Source organism: Mauremys reevesii, linkage group 11 (assembly GCF_016161935.1).
Source record: "Mauremys reevesii isolate NIE-2019 linkage group 11, ASM1616193v1, whole genome shotgun sequence".
Lineage (NCBI taxonomy): Eukaryota > Metazoa > Chordata > Testudines > Geoemydidae > Mauremys > Mauremys reevesii.
In genome coordinates, this window is record NC_052633.1 from 57,828,689 (window position 1) to 57,845,063 (window position 16,375).

A 16,375-nucleotide genomic window follows, 5' to 3' on the forward strand; every position below is an offset into this window, starting at 1 on the left:
TTTATATTTCCAATTTATATTTTCTGTGTTAGCGTCTGTGTCAGTCGGGCAACTTTTAAAAGGTACCTGAAAAAGGCTAAAAGTTAAATAAAGCTTCAGGCAAGCTGAGCAAAGTTTGCAATTGTTTTCATGCCTTCCTTCAGATGTTTGAGTTCCTATTTGTACTTATCAGTATTAATAGCTTTTCAGACAATGATGTATGATGTCAGGAAATATTAATATCCACAATTAATATACTGGTATATAGTTTGAGTCTGTCATTCCTCATTCCCTTTCTGTCACTTTCCTATTATACTGCTCTGACAATTCTCTAAAGATTCAGAAGAGATATGGCTTTGGGGGAACTCATGCCACTAATCATTGATAGCAATATGTTGTGCTGCAGAGATTGTTTTCAATTTTGTCAGCAGGGATGATGCTATGGTGTGTCTTCTCTACAGGGAGGGAAGTTCTTTGTAAGATTCATTTACAAGCAGAAAATTTAATGGGCTGCAAAGTTCGATCATGAGGGGTTTTTTCTGCTGAAGCAGCTTGTCATTTTAGTTTTAACTACAGGAGACAGGACAGAATTGTTAAAGCAATCCAATTATATAATCTATTGAAGAGGGGATTTCTGGCCACCTTTCATTAGTGCAGCAAAGTTGCAATAGCTGTAGATGCTTTAAAACTCCCCAGCTGCAAATCCCTTTGCAAATCCTAAATATAGTAAAGGGCTGATTTTTAGAGGCAGGGCCGGCTCTAGGTTTTTTGCCGCCCAAGCAAAAAAAAAAAAAAAAAAAAAAAATCCAAGTGCAACTGCCAAAGCGGGGGAAAAAAAAAAAGGTGGCCAGAATGCTGCCCCTGAAATTGTGCCGCCTCAAGCATGTGCTTGGTTTGCTGGTGCCTAGAGCCGGTCCTGTTTAGAGGTGCTATGCACCCACAACTTTCAGATGGAATTTTGGATGCTCAGCGCTTCTCAATAATCCGGCCCTGTATTGCAATGTTCTGCTTTTCAATGGGCATCTTTGCTGAAATAGGCATTATCCTAAAAAAGAGTAAATATATTTTTAATATCTTTTAAAATGAGACGACTGATCAAGAAAATGAAAACCAAATTAGTGACTACTATTGGTTTTTAACTGGACAAGAGCAGTAACGCAAAGATTCCATAATCTCTAAATGGAGGGAGAAGGGCTGGCTAAGTCTTATTTACAATTTAAGAGGGTGAATTGCAAAGTGAAAACTGTTTCAGTTTAGGAATGGGTGTTCAGTGCCCTTGCTAACCAGACTATGAAGTGAAGGGCATTCCAAGGTATGTGTTTTAACCTCTCCTTTTAACTCCCACCTCCCATACCTTGTTCTGATTAGCATGGTTGAACTGCGGCTGCAATGTGTGTGTGTGATCTTTTCATTTACATTGAGGAATAATTAATTCAAAGTTTTGGACAAACCCAGATTGCTCTGTTAATCAAAGTAAATAGGGAGGGTCTTTAGTACAGTTGGAGTATTACCGTTATCCTCTGTATTAGCCGTAATTCTTCTCTCTTTAGTCTAGTTCTAGCAAATATAGGCCTAATCCTGACATTACAGATTCTGGTTTTGACCCCCATTTTAATCCTAAACTACAACTCCTCCCACATTCAAACCACAAGTGTTTTGCATTTTACAGTGAAAATCTTCTCTCACTACGAATGGCAAGGTGCTAGGAAACAGAGCGTCAGGAAATAAGTGGCTGTGGCTCATATTTGTATGGTTAGAACTGGGACAGGTATTGCTAAGTAGATAATAGCTTTGCCATAGCCAATGAGAAGTACATCTGAATTTTTTCTTTGTAAAATTTGCTTTAAATAGTAGAGCCTGAAACAGAGAAATATGCAGTTAAAAAGACTGATAGTGAGCACAAAATTGCTGAAAGTGAGATGCAGTGAGAGAGCGTGGCCACTAAAACCTCTGTCCTTGTCCTGGCCACAGAACCAAACCTTATTCAACATTCAGAGTGCTTTGATAAGTGACCTCTTCCCTTCTCAGTCAACACAACCCTCTGCAGCCTCCCAGCAGGCTCCCTGGGTAGAATCCTGAGTCAAAGCTCGGGAGCTCCAGTCAGCCCTCCCCTCAGTTTCCCATCTTTGCCAGCCCAACTGGTTTGCTAACTGTTCTGTGATTTGCTACTCAGGTAATGGCTGTGCTCTGTGACCACTCCACAGCATGCATAGGGGGAGAAAATGATGCCTAAACACTGGCGTCCACCCTGCCCAAGTCAAGTGTAGGAGGTATAAAGATAAATTAAAATCAAGTTGCCGTGTGTTCAATGCTATTTCAACCCGAGTTAAGAACACACTTGTTTTTACAGTATGATACCCTGTGTGTACTGCACTCCACTTTCCACAGGTTCTCCAGGCACAGCAGGGAGTTGGGTCTTCAGAAGTTAGGCACTGAAGAATAAAGCACAAGAGGAAACAAAGGGGAAAACTGGGACCCCTGAAAGGGAAGGAGAGAGAGAGTATATGGAGACACCTCTCTCTATTAGTAAGTTTTAAAAAAAATAGTACCCCCAGAAAGTGTCCAGAGGTTGGGGAAGTTGTATAGGCTGAGGGTCCCTGAACTTTATCTTTGGTGAAGAGGTGTTTGGTAAATGGTTGAAGCCCTGGCAAATTTACATCCATGTTTATTTCACTCCTGTCTACTAATTTAGTACTCAGAGAATTCAAATAAGAGAGTTGGGAGAGATCATCCATTTGAGAGTTTATGCTGACTGCCCCTTACGTCGCAAAACTGTCTCATTTTAGTTATTCTAATAGGTTCTCCCCAACTGAAATCACATTCATAGGCCTGTTGTATTTTCCTGAAGCTTCCTCTTTTTTCTTAAGTATGGGAGCTACATGATGTTTACATGCCCCATTGACCTTTCAAAAATAATTTCCAGTAATCATTTGACGTAATTGTCATTAAATAATCTGCATCTGCATCACACAAAATGGACCAAGGGAGGTAAACACAGGGAGCAATCCTGGCAAAAGGGTAAGTGCCTTCTGCAAGTCATTGCACACACTCAACTTCCATTGACTTCAGCTAAAGTTGTTTAGCTCATATTTGCCAGTGGTATATTATGCCATTATACTCCAGCTAATCAGGTCCTTGTGGAAAACATAACTTTTTAATCACAGTAATAGTTGTTTTTTCCACCAGTGTTAGGAAAACACCCCTTTATCAGTATCTTCTATAGCACATGCATAAAAAATACTGCTTAATTCTCTGAATATATCTTGCAAAATTGTTCTCTCTTTCACTAAATTGGAAAATGTTCATATTACCATATATAGCCATATAAAGCATTTTAGCTGTACATTTTTATTTTTAATACATCCTCATCACCCATTTTCTCTATTATGTTTCACAGTGTGCACACAGAGTAGTTACATAAAAACAACTATTCTTGATAGAAGGCTATAATGTAATGCTACTTGATTTCTTAGAATCCAGAGTAACACACAACAACCCCAAATCAGAGAGAAACAAAACAGGCTGCTCCATAAACAGAGAGCCACAACTCAGCCCCCATGCCTTATTCTAGGCTGGCTGCCTGCTAACTGACTGCTGGTAGGCCCAGATTGCATGCTTTCCTACAGAGGCACCTACCTACAAGCAGGACAGGAAAGCCCATAAGAATTTAAAGTGATAGATCATAACTTTAACACAATTTTCAGAACACCACAGTTTAAATGTCTGAGAATCAAAGTTGGACATTTTGATTTCTGACCATCACTTGGAAAATTCAGATATTTTGATATTTGCTTTTATCCAGAATTGGGATGAAAAAGTTGAAATACTGAATTTTTTCTTGGAACAGAAAGTTCTGAAAAATTTCCATTAAAAAATTACAAAGCATTTCATTTGGCTCTGATCAACACTGAACTGCATCTGTTTGAGCTACTGCGGTGCCTCATGGGAGTTGTAGATCAGGTTCTTCATGCCCCCATTCTTCTCTTTAGGCTGGATGATAACATCTCCCCATGATGTCACAGCAGTTCAACCAGAGGAGAGACCACTGTGCATCCTGGGACATGTAGTCCAGCCAGGGAGTCCATCTTATAAAGGAGAACAAAGGCACAAGGCACCTGAACCGCACTCCCATGAAGCCCTGGGTAGCTCAGATAGATCCAGTTCAATGATGAACCAAGCCAAAATACAGTGTTTTATTCTGTTCAACAAACCAAAATGTTCTGATTCAGACTGACCCAAATTATATTTCATTTAGATTTTCCCAATAGAAAATGGAATTTTCAGCAAAATCAAAGTTTTCCCTAGGGTAATTTTCATTTTATGGAAGCTGCACTGTCCACCAGAAACATTTAGATAGAAAATTCTTCATCAGCTGTATTGGTAACCACTCATTTAATCAATGTAAATGCTAGGCATTCAAATTTGCTAATCTTTGTAATCCAACAATCTCATATCTGCCTACCGAAAGAGGATGCATTTATCTGTCAGTTACCCAATTGATGAGTCAGATTTGGCAAAGTCATGAGCCTCTTGTTAAGTAGCATCTTCTTTTAACTGGACTACACGGAAGAGCCATTAGTGATTTCACTCAGTCACTAGATAGGTTTAACAGTTTAGGCCTTGATTCAGCAAAGCACTTAAATACTGATTCATGTGCTTTGCAGAATAGGGATGGACTTAAGCATGTGCTTAAGTGCTTTGCTGAATCGGAGCCTTCATTCCCAGCCAGTAATGTCCCTGAATGTGAATTAAATGGTCTTTATCATGATGAAAGCATATAGGCGCACAACAAATTTTGAAAAACATGTCTGTGACTAGATAGCCTCAAATACAGCTCTTTTGTATAGTCTGGTTAAAAGAAGAGGATCCTTAATTCCTAAATTCCTTACAGCATTCCTGACAGCAATCACATCTGCTACCATAAAACCCATCACAGCCTCTGCCTTTGGGAGAAACACATTTAATTATCAGTAAAGTTCAAGCTCAGCTTGTTATGATGAATTATTAGAATCTGTCATCATTTTCCTACCAAAAAGGCTGTAATGGAATACAATTTTATATTTTTCCGTTTAATTGATGAAGGTCTGAGTTTTTATTAATCTTGCTGAGCTCAAGTGTAAGATGCTGAAAAAGCGAATATGATATCATTGTATCTAGCTAATGTGTGCGCTTTGCAAAATTGATAAGCCCTGTCAAGGCATAAATTATTTAAAATTTGATAAATGTGTTGAAATCACTGAATGTTCAAACAGATAAAGCAGAGCAATTTCTCTCCCTCTCCTCTTTTTTCAAGCTCAGGTTTTTGTTCCACCAGTTCAGTGATTTTGCATTATTATTGCAATACACAGTATAAAAGACTGCAGACCTACTGAAATTAGCCTGAAGAAGCCAGAGAAGTAGCAGGTTATAGTGTGGACATGAATATCTATTTTTCAAAATAAAACCATGGTACTGGTACAGCATTCGGAGGCCTGGTCTACACCAGAACATTCATTCAGCTTAACTGTGTCACTCAAGGGTGTGTGAAAAAGCCTGAGCAACATAGTTAAGCTGAACTAAGTCCTCCTTTAGACAGCACTAGGTTTATGGACGAATTCTTCCATTGACCTAGCTACCACCTCTCGGAGAGAACCCCTTTCCTAAGGCTATGTCTACACTAGCACTTTTATCAGCAAAACTTGTTGGTCAAGTAAAACAAAAGTTTCACGGACAAAAGCTCCAGTGTGAACAGCGCTATGTCAGCAGGAGACCATCTCCCACCAGCACAGGTACTGCTACTCATTGGGAGTGGCTTAATTATGCCGGTGGGAGAGAGCTCTTCTGCTGGCAAAGAGCGGCTACCCAGGAGACCTTACCGCAGTGCAGCTGCAGTCTTACAGCTGTACTGCTGTAGGGGCCATAGTACAGTATTGACATAGTCTAAGTAGTGCCTACACTGAAGCGCTACAGAGGTGCAGCTGCAGTGGTGTTGCTGTAGCATTTCAAATGTAGACAAGTCCTGAGTGAGTTAGGAGCTACCTCCAGACTCTAGCTTCCCAGTGGAGCTCTGATAAGAGTGTATTCAGGCAGCAGGAAGAGGTTGACAGCGCCCCACCGCCAGCTCACTGATGTGCTAAAAGGATTACAGCAGCAGCACTGGTGGGTGGAATAATGATTCAGAACCATTTTCTTCCTATAACTATTTCTCCCTCACCAGCACCACTCCCGACTCATTTGCACTAATTTCTGAGAGACCTGAAATGATCCCTGGCAGGGATGAAGTTGGTGCCTCTCTCACTGATCAGCTGTAAAAACCATGTCCTATGACTGACTGATAACCAGGGCCGGCTCCAGACCCCAGCGCGCCAAGCACGCGCTTGGGGCGGCATGCCGCAGGGGGCGCTCTACCTGTCGCCGGGAGGGCGGCAGGCGGCTCTGATGGACCCCCCGCAGGCATGCCTGAGGATGCTCCACCGGAGCCGCGGGACCAGCGGACCCTCCGCAGGCACATCTGCGGGAGGTCCACCGGAGCCGCGGGACCGGTGACTGCCAGAGCGCCCCCCGTGGCGTGCCGCCGTGCTTGGGGCGGTGAAATTGCTAGAGCCACCCCTGCTGATAACTTGGAGTAAAACCCCGGAAACATCAGGACAATTCGACCCTTACAAGGATACAGTTCTTATCTTCTGTTTATATAATATGACATTTTAAAATGTTGCTCACATAAAAAGCTCTGGTGGCTGGGAGCATGTACAAAACAAATGAAGTAAAAATATAAATAGGACCAGTGTCCAAAATATGGAATCGGCTTAAAACTCACCCAGACTAGGGCATTCTTCAGGAAAGCCTTCTTTCTCAGACAAAGCCTGGGAAGAAGGAAACCATGAGCAAGGGATGGACTTCATGGGGAGCTGCATAAGTGAGACCAGGCATGAAGTCCTGCCTCCACTGAAGTCAGTGACAAAAATCTCATTGACTTCAATTGGGCCAGAATTTTACCCCATTTCTCTAATCAAGTCAACTTGATTATGGCGTATAAGTGCCTTCATGGGGAGAAAATAGCAGGTATGACAGGGCTCTTCAATCTAGTGTAAAAAGGCCTTGCAGAAAGCAATGACTAGAAATAAGTCACATATGGAACAAACTACCAAGCAAAGTAGTGGAGTCTCCATCTCTTGATACCTTCAGATCAAGACAAGGTGTTTTTCTGGAGGATATGCTGTAGTCAAACAAGCATAAGGGCTCAAGACAGAGGTAACAGTGAATTCTATGATGTGTCAAACTAGAATGATCTAATGGTCCTTTCCGGCCTCAAAATCTAGGACTGTGGCTTTAAGAGAATGAGCAAAAGCAGGGGCAACAAGCGGGACCTACTGCAGAAGGCAAACAAATTAAAAGACACAAATTCTTCCACTTTACTGAACAAGAGTTTTCAGTTATTCAAACAACAATGGTCTTCACAACAGGGAAGGCTACACAGTAAAATAAAGAGATGCTGAGGAAGTCAGTTTTCCAGCATGTGCTGCATTCTTTTAATACCAATTTTTTTATTTCCTGAAAATTGCTAACCAAAGTGAATAAACAACTTAACAAAAGGCACTGGGCTGTGCTCACTAATAACAAAAAGCTGTCATCAAATAAGGAGCCTTTGAAATGTAGAGAGGAAAATGAATCCTTGGAGAGTTCTGTTCTCCTATGCTGTAAAACCTTTTGACTTAAAAATAAAAGAATCTGCACAAATAAAATAAAGTTATAGACAGAAATATGAATAATGTCTGTGCTTTTCTAACAATCTCACCATATTCCTCTCCCGGGTTCCTGTGGTGTATGAACTGTGCATTGCCCTGGCAAGTCCAAAGTCAAGTCGTTCTTTGTTCGAAACATTTTTAAACTAAACGTTTTCAAAACATAAAGCATTTCCCTGTAAGAGCTTGTGTAGCCTCCTTTCAAGCAACTGATTCACCTCAACTTTTGCAGCTGCTGAGCCTTGTTCTCTCAATAGAATTAGTGTAACAAGATAACAATAGGAATGGAGGTGGAGTCAGATATTGAAGTTTACTGTTTTATTGACCACTTCCAGCAATGTTTATTTCTTCCTCGTCCCCCTGAGTAAAATATTCCTTGCACCAGAATATTCATTCCCATAGCTCAATAATTTGTATAACCGGCTGTTTGGATATTGTGCAGAAATAGACAGAAAATTGTCAGATGCAGTCATCTGTCACCTTTGTTACAGGAACATGTCAGATTATCCTTTGGGAATACAACCATGGGGGGTTTATATACGCATGCTCTGATGTAATGTGATGTGATCTGATGCCATTGGTTTAACACAGTACAATGTTGTGATCCCAGCAGCTTGATTAATGATAGCTCACCCTCTAAAGCCAGCCCCACTGATGCCATAAATAAGAGTTGCGTTTTTGTTAGCAGTTTGTGACACTCATTTGACCCTGTTGCAGCACAAACAGCCGAGCTGTGTCCATACAGTTACATTTTTCACATCATAACCATGCAGTTTGTGTATCCACACCCGCCATGCTGTAGCAGCGAATTCTGGGACAATGTGGTCAGCAGCCCCATAGTGTCTCATTGTGAGAGAGAGCACCTGAATAAAATGTACAGAGCATCACCAGCAGCATGTTAGGCAATCCTTCTAGGATTTCTTACTGCGAAGAGAACTGGGAGAAAAAAAATCTGGTCAAACAGATGACACAGGCACAGTTAGAGACTCCAATATAAGGTGCAAAAAAAAAAAAAAGTGTGCTGAACTAGGCAGAGAAGGACAATTGTGTGCAAGCCTACACCCCTGGCAAAAGGCAAAACACTATGAGCTGCCATGTTACTTTCACAATTTGAGTGTAGACACACAACATATTAACAGCCAACCTCATCAATTTCTGTTCTGCGCTGTGTTTCTTAGTTTCCTCCATTGCTCCCACCAGTGCAGCTGCCATTAACGTTGGCAAGAGTAGAGGCATAAATGCAGACTAGGCACCAGCATTTTAACCTTGCTCAGAACAGGCCCAGAGAAGAATTTCTGGGAGCCTTCCCGTTTCCAGGCAGGCAGGCAACATGGTTTTAACAGCCTCCAGCATGGTATTTCAACATTGCTACTCCTGGACCCCAGTTGGAATCTGTAAGTGCAGCAAAATAGCTACCTTTTTTCATTTTTCAGAAAAGGTTCATGGCAGGGTTTGGACTGAGGGGTGGGTGAAAGTGTGGATCCATTCTTGTTTCATCCAAGCAATAAGGCGTTTCTGTAACAAGGCAGCTGGTAGTTATTTTCTTAGCAGAGGTTATGGCAAGCTGTGCTGGGAAAGTGCTATTCCCAAAAACCATCCTGCTGCTCTTTAACTTATGAGTAAGGTTGCGTGTGGCTAAAGAGCCATACATAACGTGCCATTTCTTCACCCAGGCTCTTTCATCATATTGACAGTTTTCCATGGCGTCATTACAGCAGTGCTTTTAGTGCTGTTATAGATAAGCATCTGTCAGTGTTTCCATTAGAATCCCCTATATTTATGAGTTGATAACTCAGCCATAAAAAAATTAGTCCAGAGGCAGAAACTTGACATACAAGGTCTCTGCCTAGGAGTGATCTTTATTGTCGTTTTTCCCTTTCCTAATTGGAGTCTTAATGAAGAGTGCTTATTCATTTTTAAGTAGAGATGGGGGCTGGTTGGTAAATTTGGATCCAGATTTCAAAGCTGGCAAGTTTTGGGCTAGTACGTTGTACAGAGAGGGAGTCTGCTGTAGATTTAAATGTAGCTGCAGACTCATATTCTGAACCCCCTTCAACATTCGACTGAAGGTTTTGGTTCAGGTCCATCTCAATTTTTACATTATAAAAAGACTATAAAGTATGTACATTCAGAAGCTGTTTTAGAGTCTTATTACTAGAAAACATATGAGCGTTTGTAAAGAGAACATAAAAGACCAGGGCCTTTTAGTTTTTTGTGTTTTGCAAGGTGAGAAGGTGGGAGAAATGAAACACTGAGAAGGATGGATTTCATTATACATTCAAGAAAGTGGATCCTGAAAAGTGCTAAAGATATGGCATGCCTATACAGTATCACTATAGAACAACATTTTTGTCTAGTATAATTTATACTGAGGCCTGCCCCAGAATTGTACAAAAATAACACACATTTCTATATGAAGTGTCATCTAAGATATTCTGAAGGAGCACACACCCTCAACGTATTTCATCAGTGAGATTCAAATTTTTGTTAATTTTGTGAGTTTTGCACCTCTACTTATACAATGAACGAGAGAGACGCATCTCAGAATAGGATTCACAAAAGACAGCACGCTAGCTTCTCACCTAACTTAGCCAGTAGCAGGTGCCAAACTAAGGGGTGTGTCCTAAACCCTGCTCCCTCCAGGGAACTTGGTATCTAAATCCAGGATAAAGGGAGGTGCCGCCCTCTGCTTGGTATTCTCAGCTGCAGATCCCCTCTTGGAGGTAGACACCTATGCCATTTTTGCAGGCAGCAGTGTGCAGGACCTCTCTCATAACTTTTATCGCAATGGTTACAGTATTCACCTGGGATGTGGGAGACTCCCCATTCATGTCCCCCCTCTCCATGTGAAAGGAAGAAGGGATTTGAACAGGGACCTACCAGCCCTCAGATGAGAGTCCTAGTCCCTTGGGCTCTGGAATAGTCTCACAGAGAGCTCCACCAGGGCTTGTCTACATGTGGGATAATGCGCTATCGGGGGGAGTGTGATTTCTGAAGTACACTAATGTGCTATGCACGGATTGACCCATGTAGACCCTGCTGGTGTCCACTAATGCTTTCCTTGTGCACTTTAATGTAGTACTGTTTCAAACAGCACTACATTGAAGCACACCAATAGGGTCTACACAGACCAGTTTATGCCTAACACATGAATCTGCTTTAGAAATCATACCCCATCCCTCCATAGACACATGTAGAAAAGCCCTCAGTCTTTCCTGTTGAAGCTGTGGCACTGTGGATAACTAATGAAAGAGTCATTGGGCCAGAGAGAGCACATGTGCAAGCATGCGTGAGAATGGCTGTATAGCCTGATTGCTAGCGCTCACACCTGGGAGATCTAGAATCCAGTCCCCCTGCTCCAATAACTTTTTAAAATTATTTATGCAAAGTGGAAGAGCTTCAACAGGAGAGACCGAAGGAACCCCACATCAAAATACACTATCATCTATATCCTGTGACTAGGGCACTGAAAGGAACAGCCATACTGGGTCAGACAAAAGGTCAGTCTAGTCCAGCATCCTGTCTTCCGACAGTGGCCAATGCCAGGTGCCCCAGAGGGAATCATCAAGAACAGGGAATCATCAAGTGATCCATCCCCTGCCGCCCAGTCCCAGCTTCTGGCAACACCGAGGCTAGGGACACCATCCCTGCCCATCCTGGCTAATAGCCATTGATGGACCTATCCTCCATGAACTTATCTAGTTCTTTTTTGAACCCTAACTCTGAGAGGTGTCAGATCCCTGCTGAAATCCCTTCTCCCCCTCAAGTGGAGTGGGGCACATGAACTGGGGTGTCCCACATCCTGGGTAAGTACCTAGCCACTGGCCTAACAATTATGGAAGAGGTGGGCCTCTTCCTTCATACCCAGCTGTGTTGTGTGAGCTTGCCTCGATCTGGTAGGCAAGGTCTGAGTACACTTACTGAATTGAGCCCTGCAGGCAAGCTGGTGGAGGAACACCTATCTTCCCCCTGCTTTGTGCATCGCTTTATGGTGTAGGCATCCAGACGCCTACAGGGAGGCAGCAATATGCATGTGAAGAGGCAGAAATGTAGGTGCCTCGAGAATGTTAACAGCAAAAATTTAGGTGCCGAGTGAGTGAGGTCAGTAGCAGGAGAGTGTGGATTTTGTGAATGACTTGGCCTCATTCTGGGATTTAGGTAGCTAAAATGGCAGTTAGATACCCCATGTCTTTTTGTGAGTCTAGTGCTAACTGTATGTGATGTTTGTGGTCAGATGTTGGCTGAGTGTGTGTTCTCTCTGCGTACTTTACTGACTCTGGCCAGATAACCTGTACAGCAGGCTCCGATCGAACTGCCCAATAACCACAGACTCAGTTCATAGTGAAGGAACTTGGTCAGGTTTATTGTCGACGAAGCACAGTATTGGTGCCTTATCCTTGCTACTAGGGATGCAAATACCATTTAAAAAATTAACCATTTAAACGGTTAAAATATGTCATTTGAATGGTTAACCAATTAAGCAGCTGGGGCTGATCCAGCTGGCCCAGGGTTAACGGTAAAGCATTAGTCTTACCGGTTAACTGGTTAACGTTTTACATCCCTACTTGCTACAAGTACACTCAATGCATGTATGCCCGTGACAATGGATGCAGCTCATTTAGTGGCGGGACTTTTCACTATCCCTCGGCTAGCCAAAGACACTCCCTCTGACACTTCATTTTATACATCAATACAAACAAGTTGCATACTACCCCTCTGACATAGCCAGTTATCACCCATCACCTTGTACATCTCTATCCATTACACTGACCTTATCTTTAGGATGGGTCAGTGTGTTCCTGTTAGCTTTAGGAAATGTGTTGGGCTCAAGGTGTTCTGGTACCATCCTTCTGGAATGTGTGTGTGTGAGTGCCATGTGTCTAGCACCTCTTAGGAATATGTGTTTTTGCAATATCAGCCCTGTTCTTGCCAGATTCTGTGAGCAGGGCCTGCCTCTAGCTCGCAGCCTGATTTTGCTTTATATCAGCAAAGTTTTGACCACTACTTTAGCCCAGGTCTCAGGCTTCATACCAGGCCTCTGATACAAGGGCTTATGTTTCAGGCCCTCTTCCTGCTACAGTGTTGTACCTTGTACCTTCCTGCTACAAGGTAAGATAGTAGGCCCAGAATCAATATAAAAGGCATTAATAGGTACTGCACAACTAAAAGAAAGAGGTATGTATGGACATTATGAACAGAGAGTCTTCAGAGAATAGAGTCTGAAGGGGAGGGTGGGGAAGAGATACTAGACAGATTAGTTGGGAGGGTGTTCCAAGTGAAAATAACAACAGAAAATTCTGCTGTGCCATTTCACTCTAAGACACTAATCGCTTTAGGCTAAGAAATCGGTCTTTTCCCTTTGAGTCCCAGTCCTTATTCATAGCAGTAGTATTTACTCATTAGAGTAGTCCTCTGGAATGGGACTACATGTAAAGGCTAGTCATGCAAGTAAGGGCTTGGACCCTATTTATGTACAATTAAATATTAATAACCACCCCATTATCTGCACGTTTTCATTTTCACTTTTTCTCTTTTGAAACAGATATTTTGTGACACTAAACAAATAGTCCATGCCACAGACGTGCTGGATTGGGAAGACAAAGATGCTGCAGAGACATTGGTCAACAACGCTGTCCATTCCAGGATCATCAACCCTTTACGCCTATTTGTTAAGCCATCTCCAATGTTGAAACATGGCCAGATGTCATACTCAGACAGCATAGAAAACTTTTGGGATTGGTTAGCCAACATCACTGAGGTTCAAGAATCTCTTGCACGGACTAAGCGCAGACCAATAGTAAAAACTGGGAAATTCAAGAAAATGTTTGGGTGGGGTGACTTCCATTCCAACATCAAAACTGTTAAACTAAACCTCCTCATCACAGGGAAAATTGTTGATCATGGCAATGGAACCTTCAGTGTTTATTTCCGACATAACTCAACAGGTCTTGGAAATGTTTCTGTAAGCCTGGTGCCGCCTTCCAAAGTGGTGGAATTTGAATCTTCTCCACAGTCAACGCTGGAGACCAAGGAATCCAAGTCCTTCAACTGCCGAATTGAATATGAAAAAACAGATCGGGCTAAGAAAACTGCCTTGTGCAATTTTGACCCTTCAAAGATCTGCTACCAAGAGCAGACACAAAGCCATGTTTCTTGGTTGTGTTCTAAACCATTTAAAGTTATCTGCATTTACATTGCTTTTTACAGTGTAGATTACAAACTGGTGCAAAAGGTCTGCCCTGATTATAATTACCATAGTGAGACGCCCTACTTGTCCTCTGGCTGATGTAATTCATATTCTGAGTAACTGTAGAAATACAGGATTGGTCATAAATATGAGTTTCCTTTTATCTTCTGCAGAGGACAGTGCTTCCCTATCAGGTTAAATATGTCTTTACAAAACTTGTAGATGTTTGTGCTGTTTCATGAATATTCAACCTGTTTATGTAACAATCATTTTCATTTAACACAATTACATTCTGGCTATGTTGTTAATAAGGGAAATACCAGATATTAACAAAATGTGATAAGGAGGAACAAAATTATGCATGTGCTAAACACTGATCTTTAAAGTTATCTTTACTGAGGTAGGTTTAAAGGGCTGCTTTAGATAGCAGACGCAGTGAGATCTTTTACTTGGTAAATACAGCACCTCGCATCCTGGGGTCACAATCCTGATTGTATTTTGTTAGCACCTACAGTTCCCAAACAACAAACAATAAGAGGAAGACAACTGGGTCAGGCCTGCAAGCTCTCCACATGCAAAACTCAATTTCAACAACTCTTCAACTGATGTCAACAAGAATGTCACACACAGAAGATTTGATTAATTGAGTCCTAATATTTAAATAAAATGCTATTTCTATTAAAGAAATGAAAGAAAATTGAATTCCTACTCTGGGTTTTAGCAGCGACGCATAGTCACTGGAATGGAAGAGCAGTTTCTTCAAATTCTTACCTGTGAAAATGCAATGATCCTTAGTCTGTTAGACCCACTAAGTGTACAGGTTTGGTGTACACTTTTCCCTATTGTGGTCGCCATTGTTTTGATTTATACTCAGATATTTACATATATACCAGTACTAGCTTTACAGTGGTAATAGAATATAAGTGTACTCTGTAAAACCATGGTCTGTGTTCAGTGAGCCCCAGAATAAATAACAGAGAGTGGTTTCCATTTAAAGGAAAGCATTTACCTTAACATCTTGCTATCCAGTGCATCCTGATTTATTACCTTCCTGGAAATGGAAAAGTATCACAAGATAAGGCCAATACCCAATAACACATGCTTTTCTTTTTCATGAAACCTAGTTAAACTAGTTAGTATCTTTTAAGACAAGAAAACCACAATCCCTGAAAAATGAAAGGTCAACAAAAATCTAGACCTCATGCCTCATATAAGATTACAAACCACTGACATCAGTACAGCACATTTCAACATATGGCCAGATTCTCTGGTGGTATAAATTTATACCACCAGAGGATCTGGCCCTATATGCTGCTTATGTAGGGACTGATACTGTTCCCCTGAAGTCAATGGCAAAATCGATTTCAACTGTTTGGGATCAAGCAAAAATGACATTTGTATTTATTTATTTATTTTGGTTATGGTTTTTACCACTATTGCGGATTACCAAGATGTGTGTGTAAAAAGAAGCCAGCTCCTGCTCCTCTTTTCTGATGTCACAGTTTAGTGTCTGATGTCACAGCTCTTTGCCAAGGTTTAGAAAGGGATTGGCTGGAAAGGAGAGAGCTGTTTGTTACATATGAACTGATGAGCACTGACCGAAAGGTACATGCATATAAGAAGTTTTGCTAAAGCAGCTGTGCTTCTGGACCAATAAATAGACAGACTATATGTCAAATCAAAAAGGATGCCACTCATTAGATTATTTCTCTATTCTTACTTATTGCAAAGCTTCATACAGAAAATCCTTTGTTAAAGGAAATGTTTAATTTGTTTTTGTCTTAAAGTTACAAATTTAGAAATGTGGATTTGTTTATAAAAATCTAAAAGTGTCCCTGTCACAGTTTATTCCATATAAGTGGTCTTTGGGTTTCAGGTGGGTTTTGGTTTGCTTACTGATACCTACATAATGTTCCGTTTTGTGTTCTGTATAGCGTCTTAGATTTAGCTGTATATATGCCAGTATTTATTGCTATATTCTATTCGTTCAGTGTTTGATGCTTTTGTAACTTAGTTGTAAGCCACGATTTTATTGCCATGTAGTTTTACCCAGCTCTATAAACTATTTAAAAAACTACAAAGTATTTATTGTAGAGTATGTGGAAATCATATATGTATATATACTTAAATCTATGTGTACATATAGAGAATATATGTGTACATGTATTTCCATGTAAATAAAGAGAGTTTGCTAAATCTGTCACTTGTTTGTGGCATATTTGATTTTAAAAATGTTTTTGTGCTTCTTCTTCCATATTTACTGGCTTAGTGATTCACTTGTATGAAAGTTTTTTCCTGTTCAGTGCTGATTCTTATTCCAGATGTACTGTTGTCCATTAGAATTCAGCGTGCTGTAGCACTCAGCAGAATAGAGCACTGTAAGATTCTACAGTGTTTACGTTTATAGGGCACAGATGACTGAGAAAAGAAATTTAAGTTTTGCTTGAGAGGCAACATAGTTCTTACCATGCGCAGTTTAATAAATGAC

At 41.2% G+C, this 16,375-nt stretch overlaps 1 protein-coding gene across 7 annotated transcripts in view; it reads left to right on the forward strand.

Moving 5' to 3' along the window:
- The window catches only part of NXPH2 (neurexophilin 2), a 54,265-nt gene extending 38,197 nt beyond the window's left edge, over positions 1-16,068 (forward strand). For all 7 annotated transcript variants that reach the window (XM_039495101.1, XM_039495100.1, XM_039495098.1 and 4 more), the window contains one exon: positions 13,243-16,068. In XM_039495101.1, coding sequence (XP_039351035.1) covers positions 13,243-13,986 — 744 coding nt within the window. In that variant the 3' untranslated portion in view covers positions 13,987-16,068. The remainder of the gene's footprint in view (positions 1-13,242) is intronic.
- Positions 16,069-16,375: the final 307 nt, after the last annotated feature.